Source organism: Pezoporus flaviventris, unplaced genomic scaffold (genome assembly GCF_033815535.1).
Source record: "Pezoporus flaviventris isolate CSIRO_AGI_PZ_B2104156 unplaced genomic scaffold, CSIRO_AGI_Pfla_v1 ptg000097l, whole genome shotgun sequence".
Lineage (NCBI taxonomy): Eukaryota > Metazoa > Chordata > Aves > Psittaciformes > Psittacidae > Pezoporus > Pezoporus flaviventris.
Window position 1 is genome coordinate 4,660,275 of NW_026892645.1, and position 17,396 is coordinate 4,677,670.

The 17,396-nt window shown below is 43.5% G+C and overlaps 2 protein-coding genes and 1 long non-coding RNA gene across 3 annotated transcripts in view; 1 reads left to right on the forward strand and 2 right to left on the reverse strand.

Annotated features, from left to right (window-relative positions):
- CFAP77 (cilia and flagella associated protein 77) overlaps positions 1-3,610 on the reverse strand; it is a 59,728-nt gene extending 56,118 nt beyond the window's left edge. The window contains exon 1 of the mRNA XM_061476623.1: positions 3,412-3,610. Within this exon, the coding sequence (XP_061332607.1) occupies positions 3,412-3,537 (126 nt within the window). The 5' untranslated portion in view covers positions 3,538-3,610. The remainder of the gene's footprint in view (positions 1-3,411) is intronic.
- A 1,259-nt stretch (positions 3,611-4,869) lies between these two features.
- TTF1 (transcription termination factor 1) lies at positions 4,870-14,954 on the forward strand. The gene is made up of 11 exons (XM_061476514.1): positions 4,870-5,613; positions 8,119-8,519; positions 9,270-9,523; positions 9,883-10,068; positions 10,906-10,984; positions 11,258-11,388; positions 11,959-12,166; positions 12,473-12,562; positions 12,784-12,849; positions 13,565-13,650; positions 14,069-14,954. The coding sequence occupies exons 1-11, from the start codon at positions 4,885-4,887 to the stop codon at positions 14,227-14,229; spliced, it is 2,391 nt and encodes a 796-aa protein (XP_061332498.1). The 5' UTR covers positions 4,870-4,884; the 3' UTR covers positions 14,230-14,954.
- Positions 5,963-7,031, reverse strand: LOC133281216 (uncharacterized). The gene is made up of 3 exons (XR_009747431.1): positions 6,715-7,031; positions 6,104-6,210; positions 5,963-6,019 (listed from the first exon to the last, which is right to left on the reverse strand). It is a non-coding gene; the product is annotated as an uncharacterized LOC133281216 (long non-coding RNA).
- Positions 14,955-17,396: the final 2,442 nt, after the last annotated feature.

Genomic DNA, 17,396 nt, shown 5'->3' on the forward strand with positions numbered 1-17,396 from the left:
TGGAGAGCAGTTCCCTATGTTCTGCGTGTCCCCTGGCTGCTCTTTGACAGTAAGTGGATGCTTTGGCACATGGGTCTGGCATTTTTACCTTCACACACCAGGGCTATGTGCAGCTCCAGGCTGGTGACACAATGACTTTGGCAGTGATATGTTGAACTTAATAAGGGCACAATATCCAAAAAATGTTAATATAAATTAAATCAAACTGGTGTTGGCCGCTTTTTCTGGAGTGTTTGTCAGGCATGCTGGGGGTTAAGGGTGGTGAATTTTCTTGCCCAGAGCTGGCTTAGTTTTGTAAAGCAGTAGTTTTAACTTTGTAGTGAGAAAAGTGCTTGGCTAAGGCTTTACTGGTAAAAACAGACTACCCAAAAATGCTTTGCTCAGATTTCTACTGGCATCAGTAGATAAAGTAGTTTCCCCAGTTTATTTCCTCAGTGTTTCCTGCAAGCAAATATATATTGATAAACTAAATTAATTCCTTGATTAATCATATCACCTTCTACCAATGAAAAATAGAGCTTTCATCCCTAGAAATCTTTATGTGAAAAAGATAGCTGGCATGTGTGGACACATCCTAGTGGAATGATGGGGCTGGGCAGAGCTGAGGCAGGAGGGTCAGCCAGAAATGAAGGCAGTCGTCTGTGCAGTGGTCTCTGTTTGCATGTGATGCCTCATTTAGAAGATATGTGAGAGAACTGGGAGAGAACTTAGGGGATCCTGTTGTTAGCTGCTGCAAAGTAGGAGCTCTGTCATGCTTGCATTAGGGTTTTGGGGACTGAATGCCAGTTGGAAGGAAGATCAGGGACTAAGTGTCCCATCCATCACTACTGGGCCTCAGGTTCTTGTGTACTTGCTGTCTGGTGAACCTTCACAACAGCTGGTGGAGCTGTGTGTTCCTCAGTTCCTACCCATGGCTGCCAGAAGCACTTGTCCAAGCAGCAGTTGTCTCAAAACCTTTTGTCCCTTTCTTCTAAACCATCTTTGTGCCCCTGGTTTTCAGGTGGCACTGCACAGTGTGAAGGTTGGGACCTGCTGGCCATCTCCTTTGGTAACTGTTCAAAAATGTCTGGTCCCCAGGACTCTCCTGGGGTGGGAAGAGGTCCGATTGCAGCTGGAAGCATGAAGAGATGTGGCAGAGGGCTGATGCTTTGTGTATGCCACTACTGGTCCCAGTGAGTAGGTCTGGCTGAGGGTCAGTGCTTATCCAATAAACTGCCATCCTGTCACTGTCACCTCCTGGCAGTGAAAGACACACTGATACATTCAGCATTCAGTGGGGCACAATGCACTGAGGGAAGGCAGCTGGCAGGAGATGTGGAGTTTGCTCCACAAACTTTACAACCTAAGTTACAATAAGGTGAAATTACCCCTGGTTTGAAGAGTAAAAGCATCTCTGCTATTAGCTCTGTTACTTTGTGCTGAAGGATTATACCAGCTGGATACAGATCTCTCTGCATCCCTCCAGGCTAGCTTACAGTGAAGGACACCTCCTGCAAGGAAGCCCTGAGAGAACAGAAGTTGTCCAGAATGCTAAAATTTAACACTACTTTTTCTCAAAACTTGCTCAACCTTTAGTTTCACTTAGCCAGATAGAAATCCAGATTGGGTCTTATTAAAACATCCTGTGATATATAACTGCTCAGAATTCCCACTACCAGGATGCTCTGTAAGAGTGACACTGAGAAAAAACTCAAGCCCTAAAGCTGATGGGAGAAGACATCAGGTGAGCGCTGGGGACAGACAGTGCCTGACCAAATGCTCCCATCCAGATGGGCAGAACTTCCACATCAGTCAATGTAATTTTAATGACCACAAATAATCTACCTGCAACACAGACACTACAGGAGAGGAGCTGCGCTTTGTAGGATTACCCCAGTGTTCTACCTGTAGACCTGGGATTTACAACACTAATGGGTGGTTTATGCCTATTTCAACTTAGGGAATGTAAATGCATCGTGAAAATAAGCAGGATCAACCTAACCCCTGCACTTACGCCTTCACGTACCTGAAATGCCATATACTGATATGCTCTTCTGATTCATATTCATGCATCACCTAAAGATGTATTTACTAGCACACTTTTCTAAGAAGCAGTTTGGAGGGCTGGGGAAGACGTGGGGCTGCCTCCTCGACCCTGAGGGGGTTTGGCCACATCTGCCCACAGCAGCTCTTTGGCGGGACAGGGGACAATACACAGGTAGATGAGGAAACCTCACCCTGATCTCACTTCTAAGCAAAGATCCTGCAATTTCCTATCAGAGCATCCCGGGAAAAGAAAGTACAAGCTGTGGATTTGAAAAGTGAAGCTGCTTTTGGGTTATGATGCAAGCCCTACTTTTTTCTTTGCCTTCCCAATAACATTTCGATTTTAAGAGTTTCACAAGCTAAAACTAAGGAAATCAGGATTGCAAGACTCAAATTTTCTGTGATATTTCGAAAATTTACGTCTTAATTCCAAGCCTGCCGCTGCCGGGCTAGCAAGGGAACTGGAGTTAAAGTACCACTGTACAGTCGCGTCTAAATGTCACCGCTTGCTGCGGTGGGAAACCAACGCTCTGAGCGAAGCTGGCTGCCCTCCCCCGGACAACAGGGAAAGCGCAGCCGGTGGAACCGCTCGGTGCCAGCCGCGGGGCTGCAGCCTTCGTCCCTTTCCCTCCGCACTGCCCCAGAGCCGCGATCCCGACCCCAGAGCCGCGATCCCGACCCCAGAGCATCGTGGCGCTCCGCACCGGGCCGGCGGCGTGACCGTAGGGGGGGGAGACTGGGACGGGAAAAGGCTGGTCGGGGCACGAAGCCATTCTGCGAGTGCCATCCAGGGGACGAGAGCTGTACTTCAGCTGCGGCTGGAGGGAATGCGGGACTCCAGGGCGGGCGGGGGTAGAGCGCGACCTTCCGTGGGTGTCGGTTTGACAGCTTTCCAAGTCCCGCCCAGAGCTCAGCCTATCCACGGGACTGGAGTACAGTGGGATTGGTAAGGTGAGAAGTGTCAGGAGTTTGTGAACGGACCGTCACCTCCACAGCCGGTCTATAAATCCCAATATAGGGGGCAGGGTTTTTGTCCCACCCCAGAACCCCTCCGCTGGGGGGGTGACAGCGTGGTTTGAAAACCCGGTCTCCAGCCGGGGCTTACCGGGTGCTTAACGAGGATCAACCACGGAGCTGCTCGAGGAGCAGCGCGATTTTTCCCTCCTCGCCATGTAAATTAATAGGGGGGAAACCTCTGTTTTCAGCTGCTGTCACTCCCCACGTGCTTTAGCAGGCAATTTTTGCCCTGTTCGCCTGCGGTGCAAGGGGCTGCCGCGGGACCGGGACCCCTCCCCATCCTCCGGGGCCCCGTCCGCCGCTACGGGCGAGGTGTGGGTAGTACCCGGGCATAGAGCGGGACCGGCGGGGAGGGACCGTGTGTCTCACCTTGATGATGAGCGGGTTGCACAACATGCTGTCCCGGGCCACCCCCAGCCGCTCGCTCTCGCTGCCGGGCTCCACCTCAGACAGGGTCAGCGGTCTCCGCGGGGCCGCCCCCTTGCCGCCCGCCATGTCGCTGCCGGGATCACCCCGCACCGTGGTGGGGGGGGGCCGGGGCTGAAGCAGGCGGCGTGGCCGTGGATGTGGCAGCGGAGCAGGGAGAGCTCAGCAGCGGATCTCCGGCTCCAGCCCCACAGCGCTGAAGGGGGGGGTAATGGCGGTGCCCCGTCTCCTAGCAACCACGGTCCCACGCCGCTGGTCCGTCACTTTGCTAGGTCCGTCTGGGAACGCTTCCTCTGTTGTGGCGGGAAGGCGGGGAGGGTGGAACGGAAAGGCCGGCAGCAGGGTGCAGTGGGAGCAGTGTTAAGGTGGGATTACCGGCGGCGCTGGCGGCCTTGAGGTGTCTCGTTCTCGTTATGTGGCGGGCGGAGGCGGGGAGGGCCTGCACCGGCGCGGGAGCGTGTTAGGGCTCCTGGGGGGGCTGCGGTTCGCCCGCCTTGGTGCCACACACAGGCCTGTGGTGGTTGTTCCGGGTGCCTCCCTCGCCCTCGGGAGTGCCGGGTAAGAGGCGGAGGGGAGCGGCCGGTGCGCGGGGGCTGCCGCGGGGCGCTGACCCACAGCCCGCCCTTAGGCCTGCTGCGGCCTCTGTGTGTGCGTACTGGTGCTGGTTACAGGCGCTGTGGGAGCTGGCGGGTCCTGGTTGGGTTTGGGCCTGGGCCTGTCGGCACGTGGGTGAAGCCAGTCAGACGCTTCTAACTAGGGCAGTTGGTTTTAATGCTGATTAGTTTAATATTTCCTGGTTATTTTTAGTTTGCTGTTTTGGTGCAGGAAGCAGAGGGATAGGACAAGAGGAAATGTCTTTAAACTAAGCCAGGGGAGGTTTAGATGGAGATTAGGAACGATTCCAAATCTCAGGCATTGGAACAGGCTGTCCAGGGCCGTGGTGGAGCCCGGTCCCTGGAAGTATTCACAAACTGTAGAAGATGCCTTCAGTACCATGGGTTGGTGGTGGGGTAAAGGTTGGACTTGCTGATCTTAAAGAGTTTTCCAATTTAGTTGATTCTATGGATATAGTAGTCTGTTGTTGTTTAGTTATTCAGAATCAACTTACTGAAATGTTTCTTTGTTATAGGAAGGCAATTTCAAAGCAGAACACAGCTGTGATGCACATCTGTTTGATGAAGAAGGCATCACAATTTGATAGTCCCACTGCAAAATTAGCTGCATTGAAAAGTAAGTATCTTCATTGTATGCTTCTAAGATAATGTCGAATTGTTCTGTAGTATTTTAATGTTGGGGGGGAGGGGGCCTCTTTTGTTCACATATTGTTTTTTCCTGTTTGTTTTTTACCTGTGTAACGATGCATTAATTGTAATACTTGAGTAAACCCCGTATCTTTTATTTAAGGTAAGAAAAAAGATGACAGCAAGTGCAGATGATTTTCAAGTTCAGGATCTTCTGAAGAAGAAGAAGAAAAAGAAAAAATACAAAGAACATAAGGAACATGAAAATGATGAAAGAGAAAGCGTACAGGATGCAGAGCTTTGCTCTGCTTCTCTACTTTTGCTTGAAGATCAAGCAGCACAGAGTGGTGAAGGCTTTAAAAAGGAGAAAAGAAAAAAGAAGCAGGAGAAGCAGCAGTCTTTGTTAGGTAATTCTTGTGTGGAACTGGAAAGTGACATTAGTAATGAAACTGGAGTGGATGCTTCCCAAAAGAAAAAGAAGAAAAAGAAGTGGAAGCATAATGATAATACGGATGAGGAAAGTAACGCTGTATCTTGTATCACAGTAAATCAGAGTTGCTCTGATATTTGTCAGGAGATTAACACTGATTACGTTTATTTAAAGCTACCTGTGAAGAACAAAAGAAAAGAGAAATTACCTGAAGAGGATGAGGTGGGTGAGCTGCCTGAATCCATTTATTTAGAACCACCTGTAAAGAAGAAGAAAAGAAAAGAGAAATTACCTAAAGAGGATGAGGTAGGTGACCTGCCTGAATCCACTTATTTAGAACCACCTGTAAAGGTGAAGAAAAAAAAAGAGAAATTACCTAAAGAGGATGAGGTAGGTGAGCTGCCTGAATCCACATGTTTAGAACCACCTGTAAAGATGAAGAAAAGAAAAGAGAAATTATCTGAAGAGGATGAGGTAGGTGAGCTGCCTGAATCCACTTATTTAGAACAACCTGTAAAAGTGAAGAAAAAGAAAGAGAAATTACCTAAAGAGGATGAGGTGGGTGAGCTGCCTGAATCCACTTGTTTAGAACCACCTGTAAAGAAGAAGAAAAGAAAAGAGAAATTACCTAAAGAGGATGTGGTAGGTGAGCTGCCTGAATCCACTTGTTTAGAACCACCTGTAAAGATGAAGAAAAGAAAAGAGAAATTGCCTATAGAGGATGTGGTAGGTGAGCTGCCTGAATCCACTTATTTAGAACCACCTGTAAGGGAGAAGAAAGGAGAAGAGAAATTACCTAAAAAGGATGAGTTACGTGAGCTCACTGAATCCACTTATTTAGAACCACCTGTAAAGAAGAAGAAAAGAAAAGAGAAATTACCTAAAGAGGATGTGGTAGGTGAGCTGCCTGAGTCCACTTATTTAGAACCACCTGTAAAGGAGAAGAAAGGAAAAGAGAAATTACCTAAAGAGAATGAGTTAGGTGAGCTGCCTGAATCCACTTATTTAGAAGCACCTGTAAAGAAGAAGAAAAGAAAAGAGAAATTACCTGAAGAGGATGATATAGGTGAGCTGCCTGAATCCACTTATTTAGAACCACCTGTAAAGGAGAAGAAAGGAGAAGAGAAACTACCTAAAGAGGATGAGTTAGGTGAGCTGCCTGAATCCAGTTATTTAGAACCATCTGTAAAGAAGAAGAAAAGAAAAGAGAAGTTACCTAAAGAGGATGAGGTAGGTGAGCTGCCTGAATCCAGTTATTTAGAACCATCTGTAAAGAAGAAGAAAAGAAAAGAGAAGTTACCTAAAGAGGATGAGGTAGGTGAGCTGCCTGAATCCACTTATTTAGAGCCACCTGTAAAGATGAAGAAAAGAAAAGAGAAATTACCTAAAGAGGATGAGGTAGGTGAGCTGCCTGAATCCACTTATTTAGAGCCACCTGTAAAGATGAAGAAAAGAAAAGAGAAATTACCTAAAGAGGATGAGGTAGGTGAGCTGCCTGAATCCACTTATTTAGAGCCACCTGTAAAGATGAAGAAAAGAAAAGAGAAATTACCTAAAAAGGATGAGTTAGGTGACCTGCCCGAATGCATTTATTTAGAACCACCTGTAAAGAAGAAGAAAAGAAAAGAGAAATTACCTAAAGAGGATGTGGTAGGTGAGCTGCCTGAATCCACTTGTTTAGAATCACCTGTAAAGATGAAGAAAAGAAAAGAGAAATTACCTAAAGAGGATGAGGTAGGTGAGCTGCCTGAATTCACTTGTTTAGAACCACCTGTAAAGATGAAGAAAAGAAAAGAGAAATTACCTAAAGAGGATGTGGTAGGTGAGCTGCCTGAATCCACTTGTTTAGAACCACCTGTAAAGATGAAGAAAAGAAAAGAGAAATTACCTAAAAAGGATGAGTTAGGTGAGCTGCCTGAATCCACTTATTTACAACCACCTGTAAAGGAGAAGAAAAGAAAAGAGAAATTGCCTAAAAAGGATGAGTTAGGTGACCTGCCTGAATCCACTTATTTAGAACCACCTGTAAAGGAGAAGAAAGGAGAAGAGAAATTACCTGAAGAGGATGAGGTAGGTGAGCTGCCTGAATCCACTTATTTAGAACCACCTGTAAAGGAGGAGAAAGAAGAGAAATTACCTAAAGAGGATGAGGTAGGTGAGCTGCCTGAATTCACTTGTTTAGAACCACTTGTAAAGATGAAGAAAAGAAAAGAGAAATTACCTAAAAAGGATGAGTTAGGTGAGCTGCCTGAATCCACTTGTTTAGAACCACCTGTAAAGATGAAGAAAAGAAAAGAGAAATTACCTAAAAAGGATGAGTTAGGTGACCTGCCTGAATCCACTTATTTAGAACCACCTGTAAAGGAGAAGAAAGGAGAAGAGAAATTACCTGAAGAGGATGAGGTGGGTGAGCTGCCTGAATCCACTTGTTTAGAACCACCTGTAAAGGAGAAGAAAGGAGAAGAGAAATTACCTGAAGAGGATGAGGTGGGTGAGCTGCCTGAATCCACTTGTTTAGAACCACCTGTAAAGGAGAAGAAAGGAGAAGAGAAATTACCTGAAGAGGATGATGTAGGTGAGCTGCCTGAATCCACTTGTTTAGAACCACCTGTAAAGGAGAAGAAAGGAGAAGAGAAATTACCTGAAGAGGATGATGTAGGTGAGCTGCCTGAATCCACTTATTTAGAACCACCTGTAAAGGAGAAGAAAGGAGAAGAGAAATTACCTGAAGAGGATGAGGTGGGTGAGCTGCTTGAATCCATTTGTTTAGAATCACCTGTAAAGGAGAAGAAAGGAGAAGAGAAATTACCTGAAGAGGATGAGTTAGGTGAGCTGCTTGAATCCATTTGTTTAGAACCACCTGTAAAGGAGAAGAAAGGAGAAGAGAAATTACCTGAAGCGGATGCAGTAGGTGAGCTGCCTGACTGCATTTATTTAGAACCATCTGTAAAGGAAGTGACATTATCTGTAGAGGATGAGGTACATGAGCTTCCTACCTCAGAAACACATGACAGAAATGGCAGTGAAGGATCACCAAGCAAGGAGAATATATGCAGCATTATCCTAGTTATACAAGAAGAAGCAGATGTAACTGTTGACCAGTCACTGTTGTCACCTGCAGAGCAAAACAGGCAAGGGAAAGGCACAGAGCTGCCATTAGCTACAGAAGCGGATGGTGTGGCATTGTCCCAGCAATGCCATGATGACGGTGACTGTGATGCTTCTCCTGCCAGGAGAGAAGATTCTATGGTTGTACCTGCTAATTTGTCTAAGGTGACTAAAGCAGCTAATCGGCCTTCTAAATATCGTTCAGTGCGCTCTAAGAAGAGAAAAAGCAAAGCTTATATCACAGATGAAGGCTCTTCAGATTCTGATGTAACGTATGTAGACTTTGTTTGTGTTTGGATTTTTACAGCCCTTCTCCCGCATGTTTCTGTCACATTATTTTGGTCCCAGATTTTTCTTCAGTCTGTTCTGTATGAGTTTTTAAAAATGGCTCCAAAACCCTTTACAATATATTGTGATGTTACAGAGACCTACTTTAAGAGCTTTGTTATAACTGCGATGGTAGATTTAGATTAGCTATATGGACCCTTCTGTGAGGGTGGTGAGGCATTAAAACAGGTTGCCCAGAGAAGCTGTGGCTGCCCCATGCCTGTCAGTGTTCAAGGCCAGGTTGGACAGGGCTTGGAGCAACCTGCCCTAGTGGAAGGTGTCCCTGCCTGTGGCAGGAGGTTGGAGTTGGATGAGTTTTAAAGTCCCTTCCAACCCGAACCACAAACAAGCTCTTGGTGCTTTTGCAGTGTTGTAGAACCCACAGACGACTAGTAAGAGACAGATAAAAAAGTTCTGTGTTGCCAGTGGTAGCAAGAAAGACTGTTTCTTCTGCATGTTCATATGTGAGAGTTTCGTGGGAAAGGTGCAATTTTCAAAGCTTCAAGCTTTTTGAGTATTGTAACGGTAGAAATCTGATAATAAATAACATCTGTGTTGAAAGATGGGAATACAAAGGGGATGTGTGAAGTATTTCTTCTTTAATGAATATGTTCATTCTTTAATGAATATGTTAATTCTTTTAATGGTTTTGAGGTCTAGTGCTGTATTTTATGTTCTTTTTTTCTTTATATCAGGGCACCAGAACCATTGGCATTAAATAGAAGGGAGGACCAGAATAGTTCCTTTAGTAGAACAGTAACCACAGATGATGGCAATCTGGATGATGATGATGATGATGACCTGGACTCTACCATATCTTTCATGGATTTGGATACCGCAAAACGGGAACTGGAAGAGTTTATTCCTCATGTGAGGAATATGTCAGACAGTTCAGTCATGAAGATGGCTGGAAGCGACCTAGTGAGGTTTAAAGAGTTTAAAAAACAAGGTGAGCTCTCCAAAATCTTGTAGCAATGAGGAAGGACTGTGGAGCTGTGCTAATGCTTTGACAGAGGGAACATAGTTTTTGTACCATGTCTGTCACATCCATGGAGTCTGGTTCACTTTATTGTAGTAGACACCTTTTCCACTTCTCTGCTTGGTAGCTTCAACTTCCTCATTACTGAATTACAGTCCGAAGTAAATGTGTAAATTCCCTGCTTCCAGCTCTTGTTTGGTCTCTTTCATTTTTTTCTTTCACCTTTTGAGTTAATTGATATTTTGTCATATTTGTTAAACCCTGAAATGTACAAGAGATGGCACTTGAAGTTTTCTTTTTTATTTAATAAAACTTTCTGTACATTTTAGGTATTGCTGTCAAGTTTGGCAGATTTTCCGAGAAGGAGAATAATCAAATCCGGAAAAATATTGGAGAGTTCTTAGAAATGACTGGGATAGATAGTGCTGAGAAAGTCCTGTTTACCTCGAGGTATCCAGAAGAGAGAAGAACCATCAATCGTATAAAAGCAAAACATCAATTTTTTGAAAAAATTGGTAAGTATTTAAGTTCCTTGTTCAAATGGCTGAATGTTAAAATTTCGCAACCTGGTGATAGCACAGTGTATTTTCTATATAGCAAAGCACTAATGTTGCCAAATTAGGCAAAAAAGGAGCATGCTGCTGAGATTGCTGTATAGATTATCAACTACACATACTGTTCTTGCTGTCTTTTCTTGGTTTTGCAGAGTTTAGAGATGAAAATACCATCATGACCAGCAGCGCTTACAGACTTCCAGATTTGCCTTTGGGCTTTGTGGCTTAAAGTGCATTATTTGCTAGGCTGTAATTAAGCATAGTGACTTACTAATGGCAGGTTTGATTGAGTGCTATGTTTGACTCTTGACTGTTCTTAGAGCACATAAATAGATGGCAGGTTTAGGATGGAGTGAGTGATGGCAGAAACAGAAAGAAATTATGTCTCTCTAATGGGAGTTGGCTAAATTTTAATTGCATTTGGATCAAATGTATAGCCAGTCCATACAATTTATACCTAGGTTTGTGCTTGAGAGTTTAAAAGTTCAGTTTTCAATATTCACATACAGGTGCACAGGCATGTAGACAATTATTTACCAGCACTCAGCATTCAGAATCTTGCCACGGTCGTAACAGTTACATCTTTGAAACTCCTCAGGAGATTCTATTCAGACCATTCCTTCCCTGTGTAGTTACTGGAGTGTTGTACAGTACATTCTCTTGACTGGAGAGAATCTGTCATTGATAGCATGGTCACAAAAATGTATGTTGTTGGGGTTTTGTTTAGTTTTGGCTTTTTTTGAAAGTGGCCTCACCTCTGTGAGTAATGTTACTTAAATGAATCATTTTACCTTCTAGCTGAGGGCATACCACGACCCTGGGCACTGGTATACTACCGAGCAAGGAAGATCTTTGACCCACATAATTATAAAGGGAGGTGAGTAACTTGAAAGCATTTCTGAACACTAATATCAGTCTCTGAGGTTTATTTGACCACAGAAAATGGGTATAAATGAAGATCATCTCTGATTTGTGCCAGTTGCTGCATCTTAATTGACAGTTCATTTTTCTGCCTAGTCCTTATTAATTCTTCTGTTCTAAAGTGTGACATGAAAGGGTAGTGATTAAACATCTGTAACGATTACAGCTCTTTTAAGATATTGGAATGGTTTGAATTTGCAGCTGAAGCTTTGCTAATTTCCTCAACCAGGTACACTAATGAAGAAAAAGAAAAATTGAAGCAGTATCATGCTCTGCATGGCAATAATTGGAAGAAGATTTCTCAAATGATGTCCCGTTCTAACCTCTCACTTGCTATGAAATACTCTGAACTCAAGTCAGGTATGTAATTTTAGGAAAAGCAATTCATTATGTGTATTGCAACTTCAGAAGTTATTTTAACTGTAGGTTGTATGTGTCCTAAACTTTAGGAAAAAAAATCCCTGGAATGGATTTTTTATTTTCTTTTTTAAATTAATTTGTGGTGGTTGTTCTTTTTTCTAAACCACTTACTGTATTTGCATATGGAAGGGATAAGAACAGTCTGATGGAAAAGAGAAAAGAAATGCAACAAATGCAACTCTGTATTAAATGGAACTGATGTCTAAATAGATGCTTTTGGCGGCAGGGTGGGAAGAATTTGGCAACCGGATTTGGTGATTAGGCTGAGCTCTTCTTTCCGATTTGGTGTGTAGAGGTTTCTAGGAAGTGTGTTAAGAAGCTGGTCCTGTAAATAAGAACAGACATGATCTAATGTGGGGTATCCCTGCCCGTGGCAAGGGCTTTGGAAGTAGATGATCTTAAGGTCCTTTCCAACCCAAATCATTCTAGGATTCTATAAAAGTGCTCTTTTGCCTTTTTTCACTAGTCATTTATGATAAATTATGCCTTAACCTTATTTTTCAATTTTAGCTACTAATTACGGCCCTTGGTCAGCGGAAGAGATCCAGAAGTTGATGTGTGCAGTGGAGGAGGTGATTAGGAAAAGAATAGGAGTGGAAGATGGAAATCCAGATAGAGAGATCGTAGTTGACCGTGAGAAACTGTACCAGAAATTACCATGGTCTGAAATTGAAACTAAAGTGGGAACACGATATTGGAGACAATGTAAACAGAAATGGTAAGTTTTTATACTGAATTGAGATAGTAAAATGTGTTCTGGAGAGTATTTAACTCTTCTGCCAAACTGTGTGTACCATGATGATTGTTCGGTAAGATAGGAAATAAATAGGTGGTAGGTTACAGAAGAGGCATCATAAATATGTCTGAGACAGATAACTTCATTAGCTGTGGTGAGTTTTGTTCTTGCTGTGACAGTAAGCCTAATTTCTGCCACTTTGTGGCAGCAGTAGCATCTTGAAGACACTTCCTTTTGGTGCTTGGAATTTCTTGAAATAAGAACTTTTTTTTTTCTATGTTTTCATAGGCTTACAATTTTAAAAAACAAGTTGAACAGAGGACGGCAGTTATGTAGGGGGACCAAAGGATTACAAGCCAAAATCAATCTTATTAAAAGGTATAGTTCAGAAGTACTGGAATGTTTTTGTGTTTCTTACTGTTCTGGTGTTTATGAAGGCTTGCAGGGTGAGAATGGCGTGTCTGCAGTTTCATACAGGTTTCACAACTGCTGTTCTTTAGAACAAAATGTCCTGTGACTTCTGACTGGGGAATTGTGAGTCTGTTACTGAATTATTTCTTGAATTCTGCCTACAGACTGCTTCTGTATTATATTCCTAGGTTGCATGAACTGAACGTGGAGGATCCTAGTGAAGTAAAGTGGGAAGAATTTAGTGATATTATCGGGTAAACCTTCTTTTATTTCTTTGTTTATCCTCTTTGTGTGGATACAAAGTGTTGTTAAAGCAGACTATCTTAAAAGTTCTACAAAGGAATCAAACTTTTTAGACCTCTGCAACTATAGAAAACATCATTTAGCTTGGTAACATACAATACACATATATCCTTGCATAGCACTGGGCAATAAACCGTGCCTATATGGTCTGGAAACCACTGGTAACCACTTCAGGCAACCCTTATTGTATTCCCAGCATATCTGTACTTAAAACTGTAATACAGTCTATGCTAAAGTCTTTGATAAAAGATTTTTCCAGGTGTTCATCCCTACATATTGGAAAAAGGGGTAATTATAGGAATGTGTGTAATACAATGTAATAGTTTTCTTCCAAACACAGTAAGTGTGGAATATGAAACTACCAGTGCTGTGAATGCTGTATACTTGCTGTACAGTGCTTTTGATGTTTTCCACATACTTTCAGTTTCGTTTACTCTCTCACTAAACACGTAATACGTATGTGTGATGGCATGGTTTAGGTTTTTACCTTCAAGGGGAATTGCTGTCTTGAAAAACTGTTTTAATTAGGATTTGAAATCTGTCCTTTCTACCTAAAGCTAAGATACTGTTTGACTGGCATCACTCTCATGAATGGGTAACTCAGTAGCAACAAAACTTCATAATAATTCCTTGCACCACTAATTCATTGAACTCTTCTTTTTTCAGAGATGTCCCTAAAGAGTACATTCAAGAAAAATTTTATAAGCTAAAAGTTTCCTTTGTCCCTTTATGGCGAAGAAAGACTTTTTCCGGTCAGTATCCCAGCTGTTTGTGTATACTCCTTAACGTTTTCACTTGAATCTAAGAGGATACGTATTCTATCTGAATTATGTCTTAGTTAGCTTCCCCCAAGTAAATTGGCTGATATCTCAGGCTTTGTACTTATTTTACTGAATGCCCTTCTTTAATAACAGTTTACTTTCAATGACATCTTCATGCAGTGATTATGAACCTCTTTTTTTTTTTAATCCCTTGGCTTTAAATGTTTTGTGACTGCTTTTTTAGTTTCTTGTGTGTCTGTGTTGGAGCAGTGTATTTTTTTTTGTTGTTGTTGTTGTTTGCATTTAACACTGACAGAATAATTTCTGTGGGATCCTGCTTCCTGATGGCATCCATTTCCCCTATAGATACAATTTACTTTACTTTTCTCTCTGTTTTTCTCCCCCAAAGAAATTATTGATTACCTTTATGAAAAGAAACTTCCAGAATTTGAAAAAAGGCTTGAAAAAGATAAGGAGAAAAACCCTAGTTCTGACATCTCAGAACCTGTGCAACAGAAGAAGGAGCTCCTATTCAGTGACATTTTTGACACCAGTGAAGACAGCGATTGACTGCCCTAAAGACAGTACCTAGTGTCCACATTGAACTATAAAATGGATGTGGTTGAAAGTGGGCACAGACTAACAACTGCAGGTACACAGGGCATCTAGTGATGGAGAAAGTAAAGATACATATGTCTGATTCTCTTGTTTCATATTGAAGGCAGGTAAATACAGTTTAAGCATTCAACTTTTTGAATGTCTCAAAACCGGTATTTTTCCACTACTTTGTTTTCTGTGGAGTTGAAAGCTGCTCTTTAGCCTTTATGCATAAGCTTGGTTTTCAGAACTTTAATATGTTTTAAGTAATTTTTTAAAATATCAGTGACTTGGGAAAGGACTTTTAGTTTGCTTTAAAATCTCTGTAATAAACATCTTAATTGTCTGTTTTAATGGAAAAAGCACGACTTTGTGTTGTTTTGGGGTTGTTTTTTTAACAGGTGTCTTGTTCTTAAAAGCAACTGATTTTTATTTTTGATGTAGACTGACACTGTTATCAGCCTTATGGAGAAAACGGATTTTTGTCCATTGCTATTCATAAATGATAATCTCATTTCATGCAAAGCAGAACAATGCATTTAAAATGGTTTTGTTAATACTTGGAATACAGAGACAAAATAGTGTGTGTGTGTATATAGATTTATACTTCTATTGTGCCAAGGAGAGCTTCTACATTGTAATAAGAAAATTGAGGGGTAAGATGAGGTTGTATTTATGGCTTTCTACGATACATCTGTCTGCCTAGAATGTGTACATTGACTGAGTGAATGTAAAATAACAACCCAAAAGTCTTCCTGTTCCTGTAAAGCATTTGTCCGGTTTGCTTATATTTCCTGTATGCTGTATTAAAAAGTAAGTCAGGAGAACTTGGTCTCTGGCATACTGCTTTTTGATGGTCATTTGGATAAGTGAGAATTTCCTTCTTTAGTAATTATCATTGATTTATAGCAAAGGATGTCAATTGAGAGCTTCCCATGTTTAACTGTGTCTGCCTTTAGTCTCTCTGAAGATACAAACCAGTGTGATTCTTGTGAGACAGGCAGAACACCCCAGGAGGTCAGCCACTGGTGGAAGGGTAAGTTTTCCAGACAGGAAATGAAATGGGGCTGGCAGGATGGGAGGAAAGAAACATATACCAGCTCCCTTGAATTTAGGTCTGTTGCCTTACAGGTTTAAAGGTTAAAAGCTGAAGAACTAAGAGTCTGTATTTTTCAAGATGCTTCTTTTCTTGGAAGATGGAGATCCTCTGAATCTTCTTCCATGATTACAGAGTTTGTAGAGTAGATCTCATGGAAATAAACTTCTAGCTGCATAACAAGATTTATTTTATCCTTTGCTTTAAAGGGAGACTTGTGGGTGAGTGGAATGCACCTCACTCAAAGAGAGAAGCAGCAATATGTTTTATTGAGGTCAAGTAATAATTTGACAAGAGTTCAATAAATTTGATGGAATTTTACACAGTTTAACAGCAGATCAGTCAGTTTAATGGCAAGGTTTACTTCATTACTTCATGGAAGAAACATATAAAGGAAAATACAGTCAATTTAGAATGATTCACAGACTGGAGATGCAAAGGGTAAGGAAGACCTTTCCACTTCATGAGGTTCAGAGTGGACCCCTTTGCTTTCTAAACTCCTGATGGTGCTTATGTGCGGCTGGGCCCAATATTAGTCTTGGACCACAGTTTGTTTAATAGAATTATCTATACAATTTTAATAATTATTAGTGATATGGATTATTAATGTTTTATTAGCATTAATTCAGCATGCTCTCAGCCACTTAGTGAGGATCTGATGTAAGGGATCTGTCTGTCTTAGGGAAGGAAGGATCTCAGTAAGGCATGCAGTCCAGCTCTAATTCAGGGAGAGCTTGAATAGGGCTCATCCTGATGATAATATTTCTACGGTAAAGTAGCTACCTGTTAGAAGTATCAAGTTAAATGTCTGTTTTAGCTCTGGTATCTTGTTATCTTGTGGTTTAGGGGCTTCAGCACCACCTCCTGAAATGTATTTCTGATGCACCTTCAAGTCCTTGTATGGGAGTCAGGGGTGTCTCCCTTTGCCATCGTGTTAAAAAGCAAGAGGGAGGCTGTTGTTGAATGTAGATATTTGAATTTTAGTGAAAACAGAGCAAACGGCATGCAGGGGTTTAAAAAAAAAACACAAATGGGCTAATGACAAGGGAAATACCACATCAGGGTGCATTCAAGTCTAAAAAGCACTGTGTGTCCCCTAAACACTCAGGTGGTGCCAGCAGATGTGTTGCTTCAAGCATTTCCTTGACCTGAATGGTGTTACAGAGGAAATAAAGCCTCAGCTGTGTGGCATTATCAAAGCCAGAGCCAGCCGGGTTCCAAGAGTTGTGGTTGCAGCAGAGAAGCACTTCAAAGTCATGGAGTGTTCATGGTGCCTTCACCCGTTTCTTTTGTGAAGTCTGGAACGAGAAGTTGAGGGAAGGCAGCAGATCTGTATCCCTGGAGCACCTCAGGGACAGCATCGCGCTGGTGGGGCGGGGATACAACCCCTTGAGCCAAGAGCCTTCATGGCCCTTCCTGCCCGTTTCTGTTCCCGGATGGCAGGCACAGCTGCGCTTGGCCGTGGCTTCCATTGCCTCAGAGACCCCGAGGAAGCTTCTCTGGGGGGGTTATCACTTCAGAGCGTTGCAGAAAGCCCCCTGCTTGGCTCGATTGTGGAGCTGGAGCGGGATCTTGGTGCTCCAGCAACCCGCTCCTTAGGGCGCTAACGCGTTACCGCCGCACGGCAGCTCCCCTCTCGCCAGCCCGTGCCTCAGTTTCCCTCCTCACCGTCCCTTTAAGGCCCCGCCCGCCTGTGGAGCCCACTTCCGGCGGCGTCCCGGAAGCGCGGTGTGTGTGTGTGCGGGGAGGGGGCACCGCGGCCGGGAGCAGGCGGGCAGGGGCGAGGAGCGCGGGGTTGCGTGAGGTGAAGAGAGGAGAGGAGAGGAGGGGAGAGGAGAGGAGAGGAGAGGAGAGGAGGGGAGGGGAGGGCCGGACGGCGCTGCCGCTGCCCCGGGGGACCCCGCGCTCCCCTCACGCCGCCTCAGAGTCAGGCGCGGGCCCGCTCGGCGGGTAAGCGGCGGTGCCTTTCCCGGCTGCAACGAGCTCCGGCGGAGGAGCGGTGGGTGGGCGCTGGTGGCGGGGGGGAAACTGGGGAGCGCCGCTT

What these genes read in the sequence shown, in the direction of transcription:
- TTF1 (XM_061476514.1), top strand. Translation starts at nt 4,885, where the DNA reads ATGACAGCAAGTGCAGATGATTTTCAAGTTCAGGATCTTCTGAAGAAG. An exon ending in TCAATTTTTTGAAAAAATTG is followed by an intron (nt 10,069 to 10,905) that starts GTAAGTATTTAA and finishes TTTACCTTCTAG; the next exon opens with CTGAGGGCATACCACGACCC. An exon ending in GCGAAGAAAGACTTTTTCCG is followed by an intron (nt 13,651 to 14,068) that starts GTCAGTATCCCA and finishes TCTCCCCCAAAG; the next exon opens with AAATTATTGATTACCTTTAT.